Source organism: Paroedura picta, chromosome 2 (assembly GCF_049243985.1).
Source record: "Paroedura picta isolate Pp20150507F chromosome 2, Ppicta_v3.0, whole genome shotgun sequence".
Taxonomy (NCBI): domain Eukaryota; kingdom Metazoa; phylum Chordata; class Lepidosauria; order Squamata; family Gekkonidae; genus Paroedura; species Paroedura picta.
Window position 1 is genome coordinate 95,742,444 of NC_135370.1, and position 16,073 is coordinate 95,758,516.

General features: G+C 43.1%; 1 protein-coding gene across 4 annotated transcripts in view; it reads right to left on the reverse strand.

Moving 5' to 3' along the window:
* DENND2B (DENN domain containing 2B) overlaps positions 1–16,073 on the reverse strand; it is a 187,763-nt gene that overhangs the window by 24,342 nt on the left and 147,348 nt on the right. For all 4 annotated transcript variants that reach the window (XM_077321740.1, XM_077321742.1, XM_077321741.1 and 1 more), the window contains 2 exons: positions 12,324–12,401; positions 417–557 (listed from right to left, as the gene is read on the reverse strand). In XM_077321740.1, coding sequence (XP_077177855.1) covers positions 417–557; positions 12,324–12,401 — 219 coding nt within the window. The remainder of the gene's footprint in view (positions 1–416; positions 558–12,323; positions 12,402–16,073) is intronic.

The following is a 16,073-nucleotide window of genomic DNA, read 5'->3' on the forward strand; positions in this document are numbered from 1 at the left end:
ATTAGAGCGTATGGATCCTTAACAACTGTTACTAAGTGTTGGTGATAACTCCCAACTCCATCACTCTTGCCTGTGATGACTTATAGCTTCCTGGCTTAAAAAGTAGAGAATTAATCATGCAGGAAAACACCTTGTGATTAATTGATAGCTTGCTAACCTTGAGATGAAGTCAAAATTTGTCATAATCTTTACAGAAAACAAGTGCCCTTGAAGTATATGATATGTTGATAAATATACATTAGATTTCTCACATACCTCCCGCCCCAACAGATTACAAATGGAATGCTTAAAACTCTCACAAATGCCTGGACCCCCAGAATTGACATAACTCTCCCCTTTTTTTCCCTCACTGTTTTTACTGTTTCAAAGAGGGTGTTTGTTAGGGTTTTACTTTACCGTTTAAGGCTTCTTTTTACCTCATTTCCAGCTCCAGGCAGGAAAGTCTTGACTCTGATTGTCTTTCCAGGTGCAGGAAAGGGAGACTCCATAAGACTTCTCATAAATGGATAAACCAGGGCAGCCGATATTCCCCTCCTCCTTTCAACTTCATCTAGTATCTGAACCATCACAACCAAATGCAAGAGAAAACAGAAGCAGTATAGTAACAGCACCCTACATTCATATACTCTGTTGCCCATGTGATTTGTTAGCAAATTTGCCATGATAAGGGTCATAAATTGAAACAAACTGTTAAATTTAAATTTTGGGGAATATTTTTGACAATTCCAGGATTGGGACACTGGTACCGCTTGATAAGGAACAGGCCCTACTAACAGATTTCCTTTGGGACAATTGGCCCTCAGTTTTCATCTGAACAAAGAAAGGACTAGGATTTCTCACTGACAGCTGGAGAGAGACTTCTTCCTTTTCTGGGACTCTAAGTACTGGCCCTATCATAAATATGAAACCAACACTCAAGAGATGCAAAAACATTCTTTCCTTTAAAAATGACCACGAGCAAATAGTTGTGTCAGCAACGAGCACAGAATGGATCCACACAAATAGCAAAAAGTGATGATCTACTGTTGTAATGTGAACTCAGCCTGCAGTACAAGACAGTTACTACATCACTGTTCAGCTAGTGTTTGGCAGCTTTTTAATAATGTGGTTAATGTGGGCTGAATTCTGAATCAGGTCTGTAGAAAACTGCTTCACCACTTTCCCTCAAGCCATCCTCTCAATATGACATTTTAATTGTGTGACTTGGCTCTAAAATCTGGCTTCTTCATTTGTCTAATGTTTCTGAACCACCTTTCCATCAAGGTGGTTCACCAGCCAAATTCAAATCTAAGCCTCCCATTCTGTAACCTAGATTTGTTACAGTTGTGGAATTATTTTAATGTATATCCCGGCTTTAGAAATAGAATGCCGAGAGTACAATGCTTTTATATTTGAGTTTTATTATCTCTTTCAATGTCTCCCCTCTTAAACACACATACCCCAACACACACCTGATCCACACAGAAAGAATGTCTTTCAGAAACTCAAGAGGAAAATAGAAGGAGAAAACAATATTATTTGCAATATGTTATGATTTCCAATAATGGCACTGTGTGCTCTAGTTTCAATTAACACATTATCTGAGATCAACTTTGAAATTACTGTAATAGCTACTTAAAGGTAAAGGTAAACCCTGTGCAAGCACTGGGTCATGTCTGACCCTTGGGGTGACGCCCTCCAGCGTTTTCGTGGCAGACTCAATACAGGGTGCTTTGCCAGTACCTTCCCCAGTCGTTACCGTTTTACCCCCCAGCAACAAGCTGGGTACTCATTTTACCGACCTCGGAAGGATGTAAGGCTGAGTCAACCTTGAGCCAGCTGCTGGGATTGAACTCCCAGCCTCATGGGCAGAGCTTTCAGACTGCATGTCTGCTGCCTTACCACTCTGCGCCACAAGAGGCTCTTATAGCTACTTAGCTAAAAAAGGTAAAGGTATCCCCTGTGCAAGCACCGGGTCATGTCTGACCCTTGGGGTGACGGCCTCTAGCGTTTTTATGGCAGACTCAATACGGGGTGGTTTGCCAGTGCCTTCCCCAGTCATTACCATTTACCCTACTTAGTCAAAAATTTATAAAAGTTCCTCTGTAGAAAATCCATGTCAAGTTTCATTACTGCAAACCTCAAATTATATTTTGCCTCTGTTCTCCTTGTCAGTGTGTAGAAAACTCTCTCAGATCCTGGCTTGCATGACTGCACATTTTGCCAAGGTCACAAATCAGGCACGGTATTTCTTCACTTGAAACTGTACATTGTCTGCTCTTCTCCTCAGCCCCAAATCACACAACTGACTGATTTCTGCTGATCTGCCTAGGAGCAATAGCCAAAACTACCTGGTAGGGTTTTTGACAGTACAAACCTAAACAAGAGATGTGAACTTGCGTGATAGCACCAGTTGGGAACAGTGACCATAATGCTATGAAGCTTATTTAGTATTATTATTTATTTGATTTCTTGACCACCAATCCCAGGCCAGGCCAGCTCATGGTGGTTTACAGTAAAATTGTAGAAGAAACAGTAAAACAGTCCCTACTTCAATCCCCCTCCCAACTCACCAGTCCATAATGAACCAAAGTGGCCTCCCCACACACACTGCCCACAGGCTTTGGGACAGGCACCACTGGCTGTTGATGTTCACAGGCATTCTGAGGAAGGACCCAAATCTTCCACAGCCCGGCCTCAACCAAATTCCTGGTGCATGAGCTCCATCTTGCAGACCTGTGGAACTGTGACAGCTCTGTCACAGCTATCAGCTGTTTTGGGAGGTCATTTCACTAGTTCAGGGCCAGGATCAAAAAGACCCTCTGGGCCAGGGACCACCAACAGATTCATACACACAGAGTAAAGGGCCCTATAGGGGGCATAAGGAGACAGGTGGTCTCTCAGATATACAGGACCCAGACTGCGGATGGTCTTGAAGGTCAGCACTAAAATCTTGAAATTGATCTGGAATGCAATCAGCAACCAAATGCAGATGCCTCAGTACTGACTGGATTTGAGTCCTCCAAGATGACCTTGTGAGGATGACCTTGGCAGCTGCATTTTGCATCAACTGTAATTTATGGGTCAAGGGAAGGCCCGTATAATGAGAGTTGCAGGTCTAGCCTGGAAGTGACTTTCACATGGCTCACTGTGGCCAGGTTGGGCACTAGTAGCCTCTCTTGGTACTCTCTTGATACTCTAGTGATCTGCACCTCCATTGATAAGGAGGTGTGGAAGATCACCTCAACCTGCATTTATGTAAATCAGGAGTTGCCCAAAATATCTGCATACTTTTTTGCAGATATAATCTTGACACTCTGCCGTGACCTGCCTCTAGCTATTGACAGAAAGGGAACCTGAGGCCTCCTGGCTACCTTCGGAGGGAGTATTTTATGGTTTCAGGCAGCTCACACTGACTGAAGTAGACAGGTTGATAGCAACAGTGAGGCCTACCATATGCTCATTGGATCCCGGCCCCATGTCACACCTGGCGTTTCTTGGGAAGGTGGTTCAAAGGGCTGCCTTGGACCAGTTATTAGCATACATAGAAGAAACTTCAGCCTTGGATCCATTTCAGTTTGGCTTCCAGCCTAGCCATACGGTACAGGTTGCTCTGACGGATGATCTCCATCAGTTGGATTGAGATGGATTGGTGCTGCTTGTGATGCCAGGTCTCACAGCAGCATTTCACATAGCCAATCATGAGCTTCTGGCTCACCGCTTTGCTGAAGCTGGGATATGGGGGACAGTTTTACAATGGCTGATCTCTTTCTCCAGGGTCACGGGCAGAGGGTTGCAACTGCGGAGAATTTGTCACATCATTGCCAGCTCACTTGTGGAGTGCCACAGGGTGTGATTCTCTCCCCAACTTTATTCAACATCTTCATGAGCCCTCTTGCCATCCAAACTTGTTCGCAGAGTCATTTGCCAGTTGCTTGGAAGCAGTAGATCAAGCGGAGTAACCTGAAACTCAACCCTTTGAAGAAAGAGTTTATGTGGCTGGACAGGAAAGGGCCAAGTGAGGAAGTATGTTTACCCTTCCTGGATGATGTTCAGTTTACAGCTGCCCACAAAGTCAGGAATCTAGGTGTGATCCTTGATGCCTCCCTTATGATGGAGGTGCAGGTCACAAAAGTAGCACGGCTGGCATTCTTCCATCTTCACCAAGCCAAGCTACTAGCGCCCTACCTGGCCCCAGAGCACCTAGCCACAGTGATCCATGTGACGGTCACCTCTAGGCTTGACTGCTGTAACTCGATTATGCAGGCCTGCCCTTATCCTTGACTTGGAGATTGTAAGCAGTCCAGAATGCAGCTGCCCAGGTCCTCCTGGGAACTCCAAGGAGGACCCATATTCAACCTATTCTTCAGCAGCTGCACAGGGTCCCAGTTGAATTCTGGACCAAGTTTCAGGTATTTGTTCTTACCTTTAAGGCCATTCACAGTCTGGGCCCAGCATATTTAAGGGACCGCCTTCCTGCCAATGTCCCCATAGAGCATTGCACTCAGCCAATATCAACCAGCTAGTGGTTCCTGGCCCCAGGGAAGTATCTCTGGCCTCAACCAGGACTGGGACATTTTAAGTCCTGGCCCCTACCTGATGGAATGAGCTCCCAGAGGAGATCCAGGCCCTATTGGAACTGGTGTAGTTTTATAGGCCCTGCAAGTTGGAGCTCTTTCACCAGGCTTTTGGTTGGAGCCAGTGATATAACAGCATTGAATTGCTCGCCCCCCAACCCTAAGGAAACCTCTACTGAAAACAGCAATTATGTTTCTATGCCAGTGACAATGGAGACTGCACTGATGACATGGCTGAATGAGAATCATAGAATCATAGAGTTGGAAAGGACCACACAGGCCATCTAGTCCAACCCCCTGCTCAATGCAGGATCAGCCCAAAGCATCCTAAAGCATCCAAGAAAAGTGTGTATCCAACTTTTGCTTGAAGACTGCCAGTGAGGGGGAGCTCACCACCTCCTTAGGCAGCCTATTCCACTGCTGAACTACTCTGACTGTGAAATTTTTGTTTCTGATATCTAGCCTATATCATTGTACTTGAAGTTTAAACCCATTACTGTGTGTCCTCTCCTCTGCAGCCAACAGAAACAGCATCCTGCCCTCCTCCAAATGACAACCTTTCAAAAAATTAAAGAGGGCTATCATGCCCCCTCTCAACCTCCTTTTCTCCAGGCTGAACATTCCCAAGTCCCTCAACCTATCTTCATAGGGCTTGGTCCCTTGGCCCCAGATCATCCTCGTCGCTCTCCTCTGTACCCTTTCAATTCTATCTACATCCTTCTTGAAGTGAGGCCTCCAGAACTGCACGCAGTACTCCAAGTGTGGTCTGACCAGTGCCGTATACAATGGGCCTATGACATTTTGTGATTTTGATGTGATGCCCCTGTTGATACAGCCCAAAATGGCATTTGCCTTTTTTACTGCTGCATCACATTGCCTGCTCATGTGTAGCTTACAATCCACAAGTACCCCAAGGTCTCATTCACACACAGTGTTACCTAGAAGCGTATCCCCCATCCAGTAGGCATGCTTTTCATTTTTCTGACCCAGATGCAGAACTTTACACTTATCTTTATTAAATTGCATCTTGTTCTCATTTGCCCATTTTTCCAGTGTGTTCAGATCTCGTTGAACTCTGTCTCTATCTTCTGGAGTATTTGCCAGGCCTCCCAATTTGGTGTCATCTGCAAACTTGATGAGTAGTCCCTCCACCCCCTCCACCCTTACATGGAATGTGCAGTTTTTAAAAGGTTTGTAATGTTTTAATGTTAATGCTCAAATGTTATTTGCACAATTGTATTGCCACCAATGTATACTGCCCTGAGCCTTTATGGGAGGGCAGTAAAACATTAAATTAAATTAATAATGATGATAATAATAATAATAAAGGCTAGTAGAAGTGAAGTAAATAAAAGGGAGCACAGGCTTTGGCAAATAAAATGCAAGCCAGAGATAAGACAACTAAAAAGGGACTATGAAGGATATATTGTAAAAAAAAAATCCCCATATTTAAACAATAACTTTTTTTTCAAATATATTAGTAGCAGAAAACCAGATCAGTGAGGCAGTGGGGCCTATGGATGACCAAAAAGTAAAAAGATTTTTAATGGATGATAAATGGCAGAGAAGCTGAACGCATTTTTTGCCTTTGTCTTTAGTGTGGAAAATGGGAATTGTGTGCCCACTTCAGAACCACTGATCTCAAAAGGCCTGAATTGGATTGAGGTGGTAAGAGATGAGGTCCTACCACAGATGAACAAATTAAAAACTGACAAACCAGCAATCCCAGATCACATACCTTCAATAGTTCTGAAATAACTCAAATATGAACTTGTGGGGCTCCTAACAAAAATGTTGTGATCTATCACTAAGATCTGCCTCCATTTCTGAAGACTGGAAGGTAGCCAATCTTTAAAAAGATTCCAGAAGAGGTCCCAGAAATTACAGACCAGTCAGTTTAATGTTGATACCACATAAATTGGTGGAATCCATTATTAAAGATAGAATTTTATAGATACATTGATGAACAAAAACTACTGAGGAACTACTGAGGAAGAATCAGCATGGATTTGGTAAGAGAATATCTTTTCTTACTAACCTTTTAAGAGTTAGCCTTTTTTTTTAAGAGTTAACCTTTTTTTTTTCCAGATGTGTGCTGGGAAACAAACTCTGCGAAGTGTCCTCAGTCATGCAACTTTCTGACCTGCCTGGCTGACAATTTCATTTATCAAATGGTAGATGAACCCACAAGAGGTTCAGCCATACTGGACTTAATACTGACCAACAGGCAAGAGTTGGTGGATGAGGTGAAGGAGGTGGGGACCCTAGGGGGAAGTGACCATGTCCTCATGGAATTCCTTTTGAGATGGGGAGCCAAGGAAGCTTGTAGCCAGACGCGGATGTTGGATTTTCGTAGGGCAAACTTTAATAAACTCAGAGACATGATGAGTGTCATACCATGGACGACAATGCTGGAAGGGAAGGGAGCATGTGAAGGGTGGGCGCTAATCAAACAGGAGCTATTGCATGCTCAATCAATGACTATCCCAGAAAGACGAAAACACTGCAGGAGCTCTAAGAAGCCTATTTGGATGAACAGAGAACTTCAAGAAGAACTAAGAAAGAAAAGGAAAATGTTCAGGAAATGGAGGGAAGGACAGAGCTCTAAAGAAGAGTACCTACAGGTTACTAGGCACTGTAGATCAATCATCAGAAAGGCCAAAGCTGAGAGTGAGCTAAGATTGGCCAGGGAAGCCCATTGTAACAAGAAAGGATTTTTCAGTTATGTGAGGAGCAAACGTAAAGTAAAGGAGGCAATAGGCCCACTGTTGGGTGTGGATGGACAAACTCTAACGAAAGATGCAGAGAAAGCAGAAAGGCTTAGTGCCTATTTTACATCTGTTTTTTCCCACAGGTCAAAGTGTTTAGGCACATCTAGAGATGGCCGTAGCCAAAGGATAGTGTCTGGGTGGCAGGTTAACATGGATAGAGAGGTTGTCGAGAGGCATTTAGCTGCACTGGATGAGTTCAAATCCCCTGGTCCGGATGAAATGCACCCGAGAGTACTCAAAGAACTTTCCAGAGAACTTGCACAGCCCTTGTCCATCATCTTCGGAACCTCTTTAAGGAATGGAGATGTCCCGGAGGACTGGAAGAGAGCAAATGTTATTCCAATCTTCAAAAAAGGGAGGAAGGATGACCCGGGAAACTACAGACCAGTGAGTCTGACCTCTGTTGTGGGGAAGATAATGGAGCAGATATTAAAGGGAGCGATCTGCAAACATCTGGAGGACAATTTGGTGATCCAAGGAAGTCAGCATGGATTTGTCTCCAACAGGTCCTGCCAGACCAACCTGGTTTCCTTTTTTGACCAAGTAACAGGTTTGCTGGATCGGGGAAATTCGGTTGATGTCATTTACTTGGATTTTAGTAAAGCTTTTGACAAGGTTCCCTATGATGTTCTGATGGATAAATTGAAGGACTGCTATCTGGATTTTCAGATAGTCAGGTGGATAGGGAATTGGTTAGAGAACCGCACTCAAAGAGTTGTTGTCAATGGTGTTTCATCAGACTGGAGAGAGGTGAATAGCGGGGTACCTCAGGGCTCGGTGCTTGGCCCGGTACTTTTTAACATATTTATTAATGATCTAGATGAGGGGGTGGAGGGACTACTCATCAAGTTTGCAGATGACACCAAATTGGGAGGACTGGCAAATACTCTGGAAGATAGAGACAGAGTTCAACGAGATCTGAACACAATGGAAAAATGGGCAAATGAGAACAAGATGCAATTTAATAAAGATAAGTGTAAAGTTCTGCATCTGGGTCAGAAAAATGAAAAGCATGCCTACTGGATGGGGGATACGCTTCTAGGTAACACTGTGTGTGAATGAGACCTTGGGGTACTTGTGGATTGTAAACTAAACATGAGCAGGCAGTGTGATGCAGCGGTAAAAAAGGCAAATGCCATTTTGGGCTGTATCAACAGAGGCATCACATCAAAATCACAAGATGTCATAGTCCCATTGTATACGGCACTGGTCAGACCACACTTGGAGTACTGTGTGCAGTTCTGGAGGCCTCACTTCAAGAAGGACGTAGATAAAATTGAAAGGGTACAGAGGAGAGCGACGAAGATGATCTGGGGCCAAGGGACCAAGCCCTATGAAGATAGGTTGAGGGACTTGGGAATGTTCAGCCTGGAGAAAAGGAGGTTGAGAGGGGACATGATAGCCCTCTTTAAGTATTTGAAAGGTTGTCACTTGGAGGAGGGCAGGATGCTGTTTCTGCTGGCTGCAGAGGAGAGGACACGCAGTAATGGGTTTAAACTTCAAGTACAACGATATAGGCTAGATATCAGGAAAAAGTTTTTCACAGTCAGAGTAGTTCAGCAGTGGAATAGGCTGCCTAAGGAGGTGGTGAGCGCCCCCTCACTGGCAGTCTTCAAGCAAAGGTTGGATACACACTTTTCTTGGATGCTTTAGGATGCTTAGGGCTAATCCTGCGTTGAGCAGGGGGTTGGACTAGATGGCCTGTATGGTCCCTTCCAACTCTATGATTCTATGATTCTATGATTCTAGTTCTTTGAGGGGGTGAACAAACTTGTGGACAAGAGTGACCCAGTAGATTCTGTTCATGTAGACTTCCAGAAACCTTTTTACAAAGTTTCTCACTAAAAGTTTCTAAATAAACTGTGTCAGCAGTCATGGGATAAGAGGACAAGTCCTCTTGTGGATTAAAAACTGGTTAATTAACAGGAAAGGCAGTGAGTATAAATGGGCAGTTTTCATAATGGAAGGTGGTAAGTAGTAAATACCACAGGGCTCAGAACTAGGTCCAGTGCTTCTTAACTTGTTCATTAATGATTTGGAGTCAGGAATAAGCAGTTTTTGGATAACATGAAGATGTTTATGGCAGTGAGAAACAGGGAGGACTATCTGGTACTCCAGAGAGATCTGTCAAGGCTTAGTGAGTGGGCTTCAACAGGGTAAATGAAGTTCACCATGGACCAAGTGCAGAGTAATGCATATTGGAACCAAAAATCCTAACTATGAATATATGTTGATGGGGTAGAAATTGGCAGTAACTGAGAGTGATCTTGGAGTTGTGGTAGATAACTCAATGAAAAGGTCAACTCAAAAAGGATTATTAGGAAGGAAATTGAAAGCGTATCAGCCAGTATCATAATGCCCATGAATAAATCCACGGTATGGCTTCATTTGGAATTCTGTGTACAGTTCTAGTCACCACACCTCAAAAAAGATATTATAGCATTAGAAAAGGTGCAGAAAAGGACAAATGATTAAGGGGATGGAACAACTTCCCTTTGTAAAAAGGTTAAAGAGGTTAGCTTGGAAAAGTGATGTTTGAGGGGTGCCATAATAGAAGTTTACCAAATATGTGTGGGATAAAGTAGAGAAAGAGGCACTTTCCTCCATTTCTCACAATATAAGAACTCATGGGCCCCTAAATAAAAGTAATAAGCAGTAAGATTAGAACAGATAAAACAAAGCATTCCTTCCCCCAAAAAAGTTATCTGTACTGTTCCCTGTCCCACTAAGTTTTATGTAAACTACTCTGAGCCTCAGGGAAAGGCGGTATATAAATTTATAATAAATAACTAAATAGCACATGGAATTCACTGCCACAGGAAGTGGTAGTGACTACAAGCATAGACAGCTTCAAAAAGGGACAGGGTAAACATATGGAGCAGAGGTCCAGCGGTGGCTATTAGCCCAAGGCATAGGTGGATCACTATGCAATGATGCTCTGTATTCTTGGTGTCTGGTGGGCAACAATAAGAGGGCTTCTGGAATTCTGCCTAGGGGAGTAAATTTGGCTAAACTGAGCAGTGAAAAAAACCCTACTAGTATTTTTCATGTATTCTTAAAGCCAAATACAGATTAAATAATCTGATTGGGTACTAGTACAGCTGAGCCTAAATAAAAGCTGAATTTTTCAGCTTTTATCCAGGGATATTCAACTACTTCAGTCAGCTGGGGTGGTGGGAAATGAGAGATCCTCTCAGGTCTACATGCAGCTGTGAGAGACCTCCCCTCTGCATGAAAATCCTGGGGACAGCTTCTGGTGTTGTGCAGTTTAAGAGAGTTAGGATTTTTAATGCCCTGCTTTTCACTACCCAAAGGAGTCCCAAAGTGACTTACCAACACCTTTCCATTCCTCACCTGATTGTGGCCACAATGTGACATAGATTATTGGACTAGATGGGCCATTTGCCTGATTCAACATGGCTTCTCTTATGTTCTTATGCTCTAAGCAGAGTTACTTGATTCTAATTTCATAGATTTTGGTAGGCTTAAAAGGATGTAATCCTGCTTGTTAATCAATCAGTGAGATCCTATATATGATAGTTTTAGTGTGCAAAAGTGCTTTTAGAAAATTCATCTTGTTTATCCACACAATGTCCCTATGTAATGGATAGAAAAGTGCCCAAGACTCTCAAAGCGGACATGCAGTTTTAATTTAGGACTTTTAAATTTGACATTCCTAATTCATGTGTAACGTATCACCTATTTGCCTCCATAGTGACACAATGAGATCTCAAAGAAAATGACTAAAATAATTGTCCCTCAGAAATTCCATGCAGTCAATCTATTCACTGTGAAATGTTAGCCAAATATGACATGGAACATGTGGGCTGTCATATACAAGCAGCAACAGCACAGATAGTTCAAACTCCCTTCGAGTAAGCAAACCATACTGTGGCTGCTTCCATATATTTGAGAATCCTTGTGTATAATATAAGGAGAATTGTGTCAAACAAAGGACCAGTTTACCAGTCTGCCAAAATGCCTAAGCTTCAGTTAGCCCAAGTAAGCTGTTTCTTGTCCCCATTAAGTTCCTCATTAAGAACTTTAATCTTTTAGCAAAACTGATGAATATTTAATGCTGTATGCATACATTTGCTATTAATTTATTTAAAACTTTTATACCCCACTTTTTCCTAATGACAAATATGCATAAACACAAAATCATCGGTCAATGCAAAAGTAGCAAGACAGATAATGTGGAGTCACAGAAAGCTAAGGCAAAGTTATGTTTTTAGGCATAATTCTAAACTAAGGCATTAAGAGTCTGCTTAAACGATAACAATGAAGCAAAATAATTTCATATGGCCTCTCTTGCCCAGTATCATCTACTCTAGCTAGCTCCAGTTCTTCAAGGTCTCAGATGGAGAAAGACCTTCCCCATCCCTGATGCAGGACTGAACTAAGAACTTGAACATGCAACATGTAGCTCTGCCCTTGAGCTACACCTATCCATTTCTGCCTGCAATTCTGATAAGTATTGCAATACACTATTTGTTTTGGACTAATTTTCTTGCTGCTTGGGCTGACAAGTCATTCCCCAGGAGACTCTGGCAGGCAGAATATACGGGCAGTGTGATCCATTGGGGATTGGAAATGCCCTGAGTGTAATCAACCCCTGAGGAAAAAAAGCATTTGCAGGCATCCCCTACATGCTCTTAATAAACAGTGGGCTGCACTGGCGCACCACCCTAGACACGTATGCCAAGAGTTCCACCTCAGCCAAAATAGTTTTAAAACACAATGAGGGAAAAGCAGAAAGACAGCCAATACCCACACATCACAGATGTTTTTCAGCTCAAGGTTTGCTTCAGACACAGAAGTAATAAAGCATTCTTTAATAAAACCAATAACAGAAATGAATTGCCCAATATAGTAATTCAAAAGTACTATTATTACCAACCAAATGAAGAATTTATCCTTGTGATTCATTAAGTGTAAATGTTTTCTGGGAGTAACTAATATAGAGATGGACATTTAAATAAAGCCAAATCCTTACCTTCGAAAATAAGTCAAAGCAACCCAGGCGGCTGATGACACAATACACTTCAGGTAGGCGTGGGCCTTTTCCGCTTGGCTGACAACCATGAGAAAAAAAGAGAAAACCTTGAGTTGCATTATAATGTTATGCTTGCTCTGTGTTCTAAAGAAGACTCTTTCTTTGTCAAACTAGTTCCTTAATGAAGAATCATATTCTAAGGCAGGCATCTAAATGCACCAAGTTGGCTAATTGACATTGGCTAGCTCTGTGAACTGGACATTCCACTACATCATTTCAATAAAGAAACACTTGACACAGTATCTGCAGCTCAGGTGTTTCACCGTAGGCACACGACAGGTGAAGTCACTGAGGCTACGCATTGAGACTGGGAATGAAGCTGAAGCAGCACTTCTCCTTTGGAGCAGATGCTATCGTGCCCCTCTCCAAACCACTATGCAGGCACCAGTCCATTACTTATCTGAGTCCAGCTTTGAGGTTCACACCCAAGAGAAGGCAACTGAGCCTCGCACTTGTCAGTATCGATCCTTGGAGGGCTCATCCTTACACACATACACAGTCGGTATAGGCACGTTTTCACTGTGGGTGTTAAGCTGGCAGCATTTGATTGGGGCTTCCTGCTCTGCATTCAAACAGGGCAGCAAATTACACATTAAGGGCAAAATCAGGGTTAAAATAGCAGTCTGGTGAATCCAGGATAAGAGACTGTCCTCCATTCCATCCAAGGGGGTGGCTAATTTTTGTTTGTTTGCCCTGTTTGCGTAAGTATGTTTTTATTAGCCTTTCCCAATGTCTTATCAGTGATCAAACTGCTTGGCAGTTTGCACTCGGCTCAAAGGAAATAGTAGATTAATGTTTTAACCCGAGAATGACTGTGATGGTCAGCAGGTGCGTATGCTGCTACAGTAAAAGTCAAGAAGAACAGTGCAGTTAAGTGAACACAGATGAGGCTGTTTCTGCAGCAAGACCTGCTGCTCAGCTGACATCATATTTCTGAAAAGGCAGAATCTTTCTTTGTCCTTATTAGGTATAAAAACGCTTTCTAAAAGCATCAAGTGATTATATCTAGCATGTGGGATTTGGGTTAAAATCATTGTGTCAAATCTGCAGGAATGTTGTAGCCTTGCCAGAAGTCCTGGACAGCTACCAGCTAAGAGCTGTCTTGCTGAGTGCCAGTAAAAACACTGCATTCCTGGGTCATATATAATAGCAGGAACAATAACTGCTCACAGTTTAGTCAAAGGCCTTGTGAAATATTATTTGTGCTTTTCAAAAAAAAACAACAACTCTTAAAGGCTACAGTGTCACTAAGTTCAAAACAACACTGAGCATCTTCAGTGCCCAAACTTCTCTTGCTTCATGGCCTTTTGTTCAAATTGTTCCTCTTACCAACTGCAGTGGCTCTTTGCAGTTTGTACACTGTTAAAAAATGGAGAACACCAAAGATGGAAAGCTTTTCAATGGCTGGAGCAGCTTTGTTTCTATAAGCTCTGTCGCTGAACCAATGGACCCTTCAATTCCCATACAAACCTGTAATTCTAAAGAAAAAGCCTTACACGTATCAGTGTTTCTCAGCAAACGTCAGGATTGTTCATGTTTGAAAATGTTTTCATTTATATTAATATTAAAATCACAACTCAGGACTGCTGAGAAACATAATCAAATGGAGTCCGAAATTGAAATTATATGTAATCATCTGAATTTTAGACACGGCCATCTATAATTTTGTAAATAATAAAAGTAAAGCTGCATTTTAGACACTTCCACATAACTCCCTTAAAAGATGTTCTACTTATTTATCTTTATACTAGGGGCCATAACTACTTACACTGACAGTGAATCCCATAATTTAATTAGTTGTTGATGTGCATTTCCCCATTTTGAATAATTGAGCACTCCTTAATATTATGGGAGAGGGAGAAAAAGTTCTTTCTATCCTATTTCCCAACCCCAGGCATAATTTTATAACCCTTATAACCAGTCCCTTACTTATCTTTTCTTTAAAATATTCCCAATGTTCCTTAGCCTTTCCTCATCTTTAACCGCTCCTGTGGAGCGGATAAAATAAAACAGTAAGGGCCCAGAGGGCAGGCCCTGTCCAGGATGGGGAAGGGGCCAATAGGCCCCTTCCCCCGAACTGACAATCGGAGGTCCCAATCGGCAGGTGCAAATATAAAGTATTTCCTGGATTTCAAAGTGATAAGAACAAGTGCCATCACAACAGAGACGATCACGTTGATACACCATCTTTTTAATAGTCTTTTTAATAGCTGTGCAACATCGGACGCATGCGGCTGACCACCACCATTACCTGCCTCACCGCGGAGAGGGCAGGTCGCCGCCTGGCCGCACGTCCAGGGGGAGCCAGCGTTGGCGGTCGCGGTGCCAGCCGTGGCTGCTGCCCCCAACAGCACGCCTCACCGCCGGCCCACACAGCTAGGGGCAGCCAGCGGCAGCAGACGCACCAGCAGATGTGGCAGCGGCGGCAGTTGCAGCAGCAGTGGCGGCAGCGGCACCCGCCCCACCCGCTAACAGCACAGGTCACCTGCCAGCCCACGCAGCTAGGAGCAGCCGTCGCCGGGAGCAGCGCAAGCAGCAGCCGCGCCAGTGGCAGCCGGTGGCGTAAGCCGTGGCGGCGGCGGCCGCACCGCACACCACCATGACACGTCACCCGCCGACTCACGCATTTTATTTTTTTTAATTAAAAATGCCTACAGATCTGCCTTTGTAAGAGGGGGTGATTCTTTCCATGGGCAGATAGGGGGTATCGAAGGACATCAAGTGAGCCATGCACAAAGGAAAAGAGTGAAGGAAAGAGCAATGAATGGTCCTGAGCTTTCTGGAGGTGCCAAGAAGTAAAAGAGTGCAGCAAAACAAAAATTTCAAGGGCAAAGAAAGAAAAAAGGAACTCATTGCTGTAAACATGCCAGAAGAGCATTGACTGCCCCTGTGCCTTCAGTATGGATATATGTCACTGCCAGGGAAGTGTGTATGTTTTTTCAAGTTAATCCTTGAAAATTGAATTCTGAGGCCGAGAAAAGGCCGCACAGGATGGGGTTCTCCCAAGTCATGGTAATTCAGTCAGCAGAAAGTGGGAGGAAGGGGGAGGAACAAAGAAAGTGCAGGAAACATCACACGTGAATAAATGTGACACAAATTTGCTAGTAAAAGTAGTCCCAAAAGAATCAAAGGAGGAAAAAAAAAGAGAGAAAGTGAGGTAAAAACAGGGCTCAAGAGATAGGCAGAAACCAGGGGATAAACCAAAGCAGTATACAGTAAAAACTAAAACAATAATGTCACAAGGAAACTACCTTGGTTGCCCTCTTCTATGCTTTTTCCAATACTGCAATATATTATTTCTGTTACAGTGACCAAATACTGTAACAGAATTTCATATAAAATGACACAATAGAGCTATACAAGGGCAATATAATATCAGCTGTTTTATTTTCAATCCTACCAAAATAGTGAAGGGCATATTCTTACATCATGAATCCCAACAAATACTGCAATCTGAATGCAGTTTAGAAACAACTGCCCAGGTATTCAGCATTAGGGATGTGTGATTTGGATCAGATGAGCCCCCCAAAACTCAAAGCCATGCTGATTCAGATAGTTTTGGGCTTATCTGAGGTGAAACAAAATCCCCATTAGTGCTAAGGGGCCAAATCAGAGAAGCCTGAAGCAGGATCAGCTGTTTGGTGGAGTCTTTCTTCCCAGTAGGCTCTCTACGGCTTCAGAGGGGTCTGC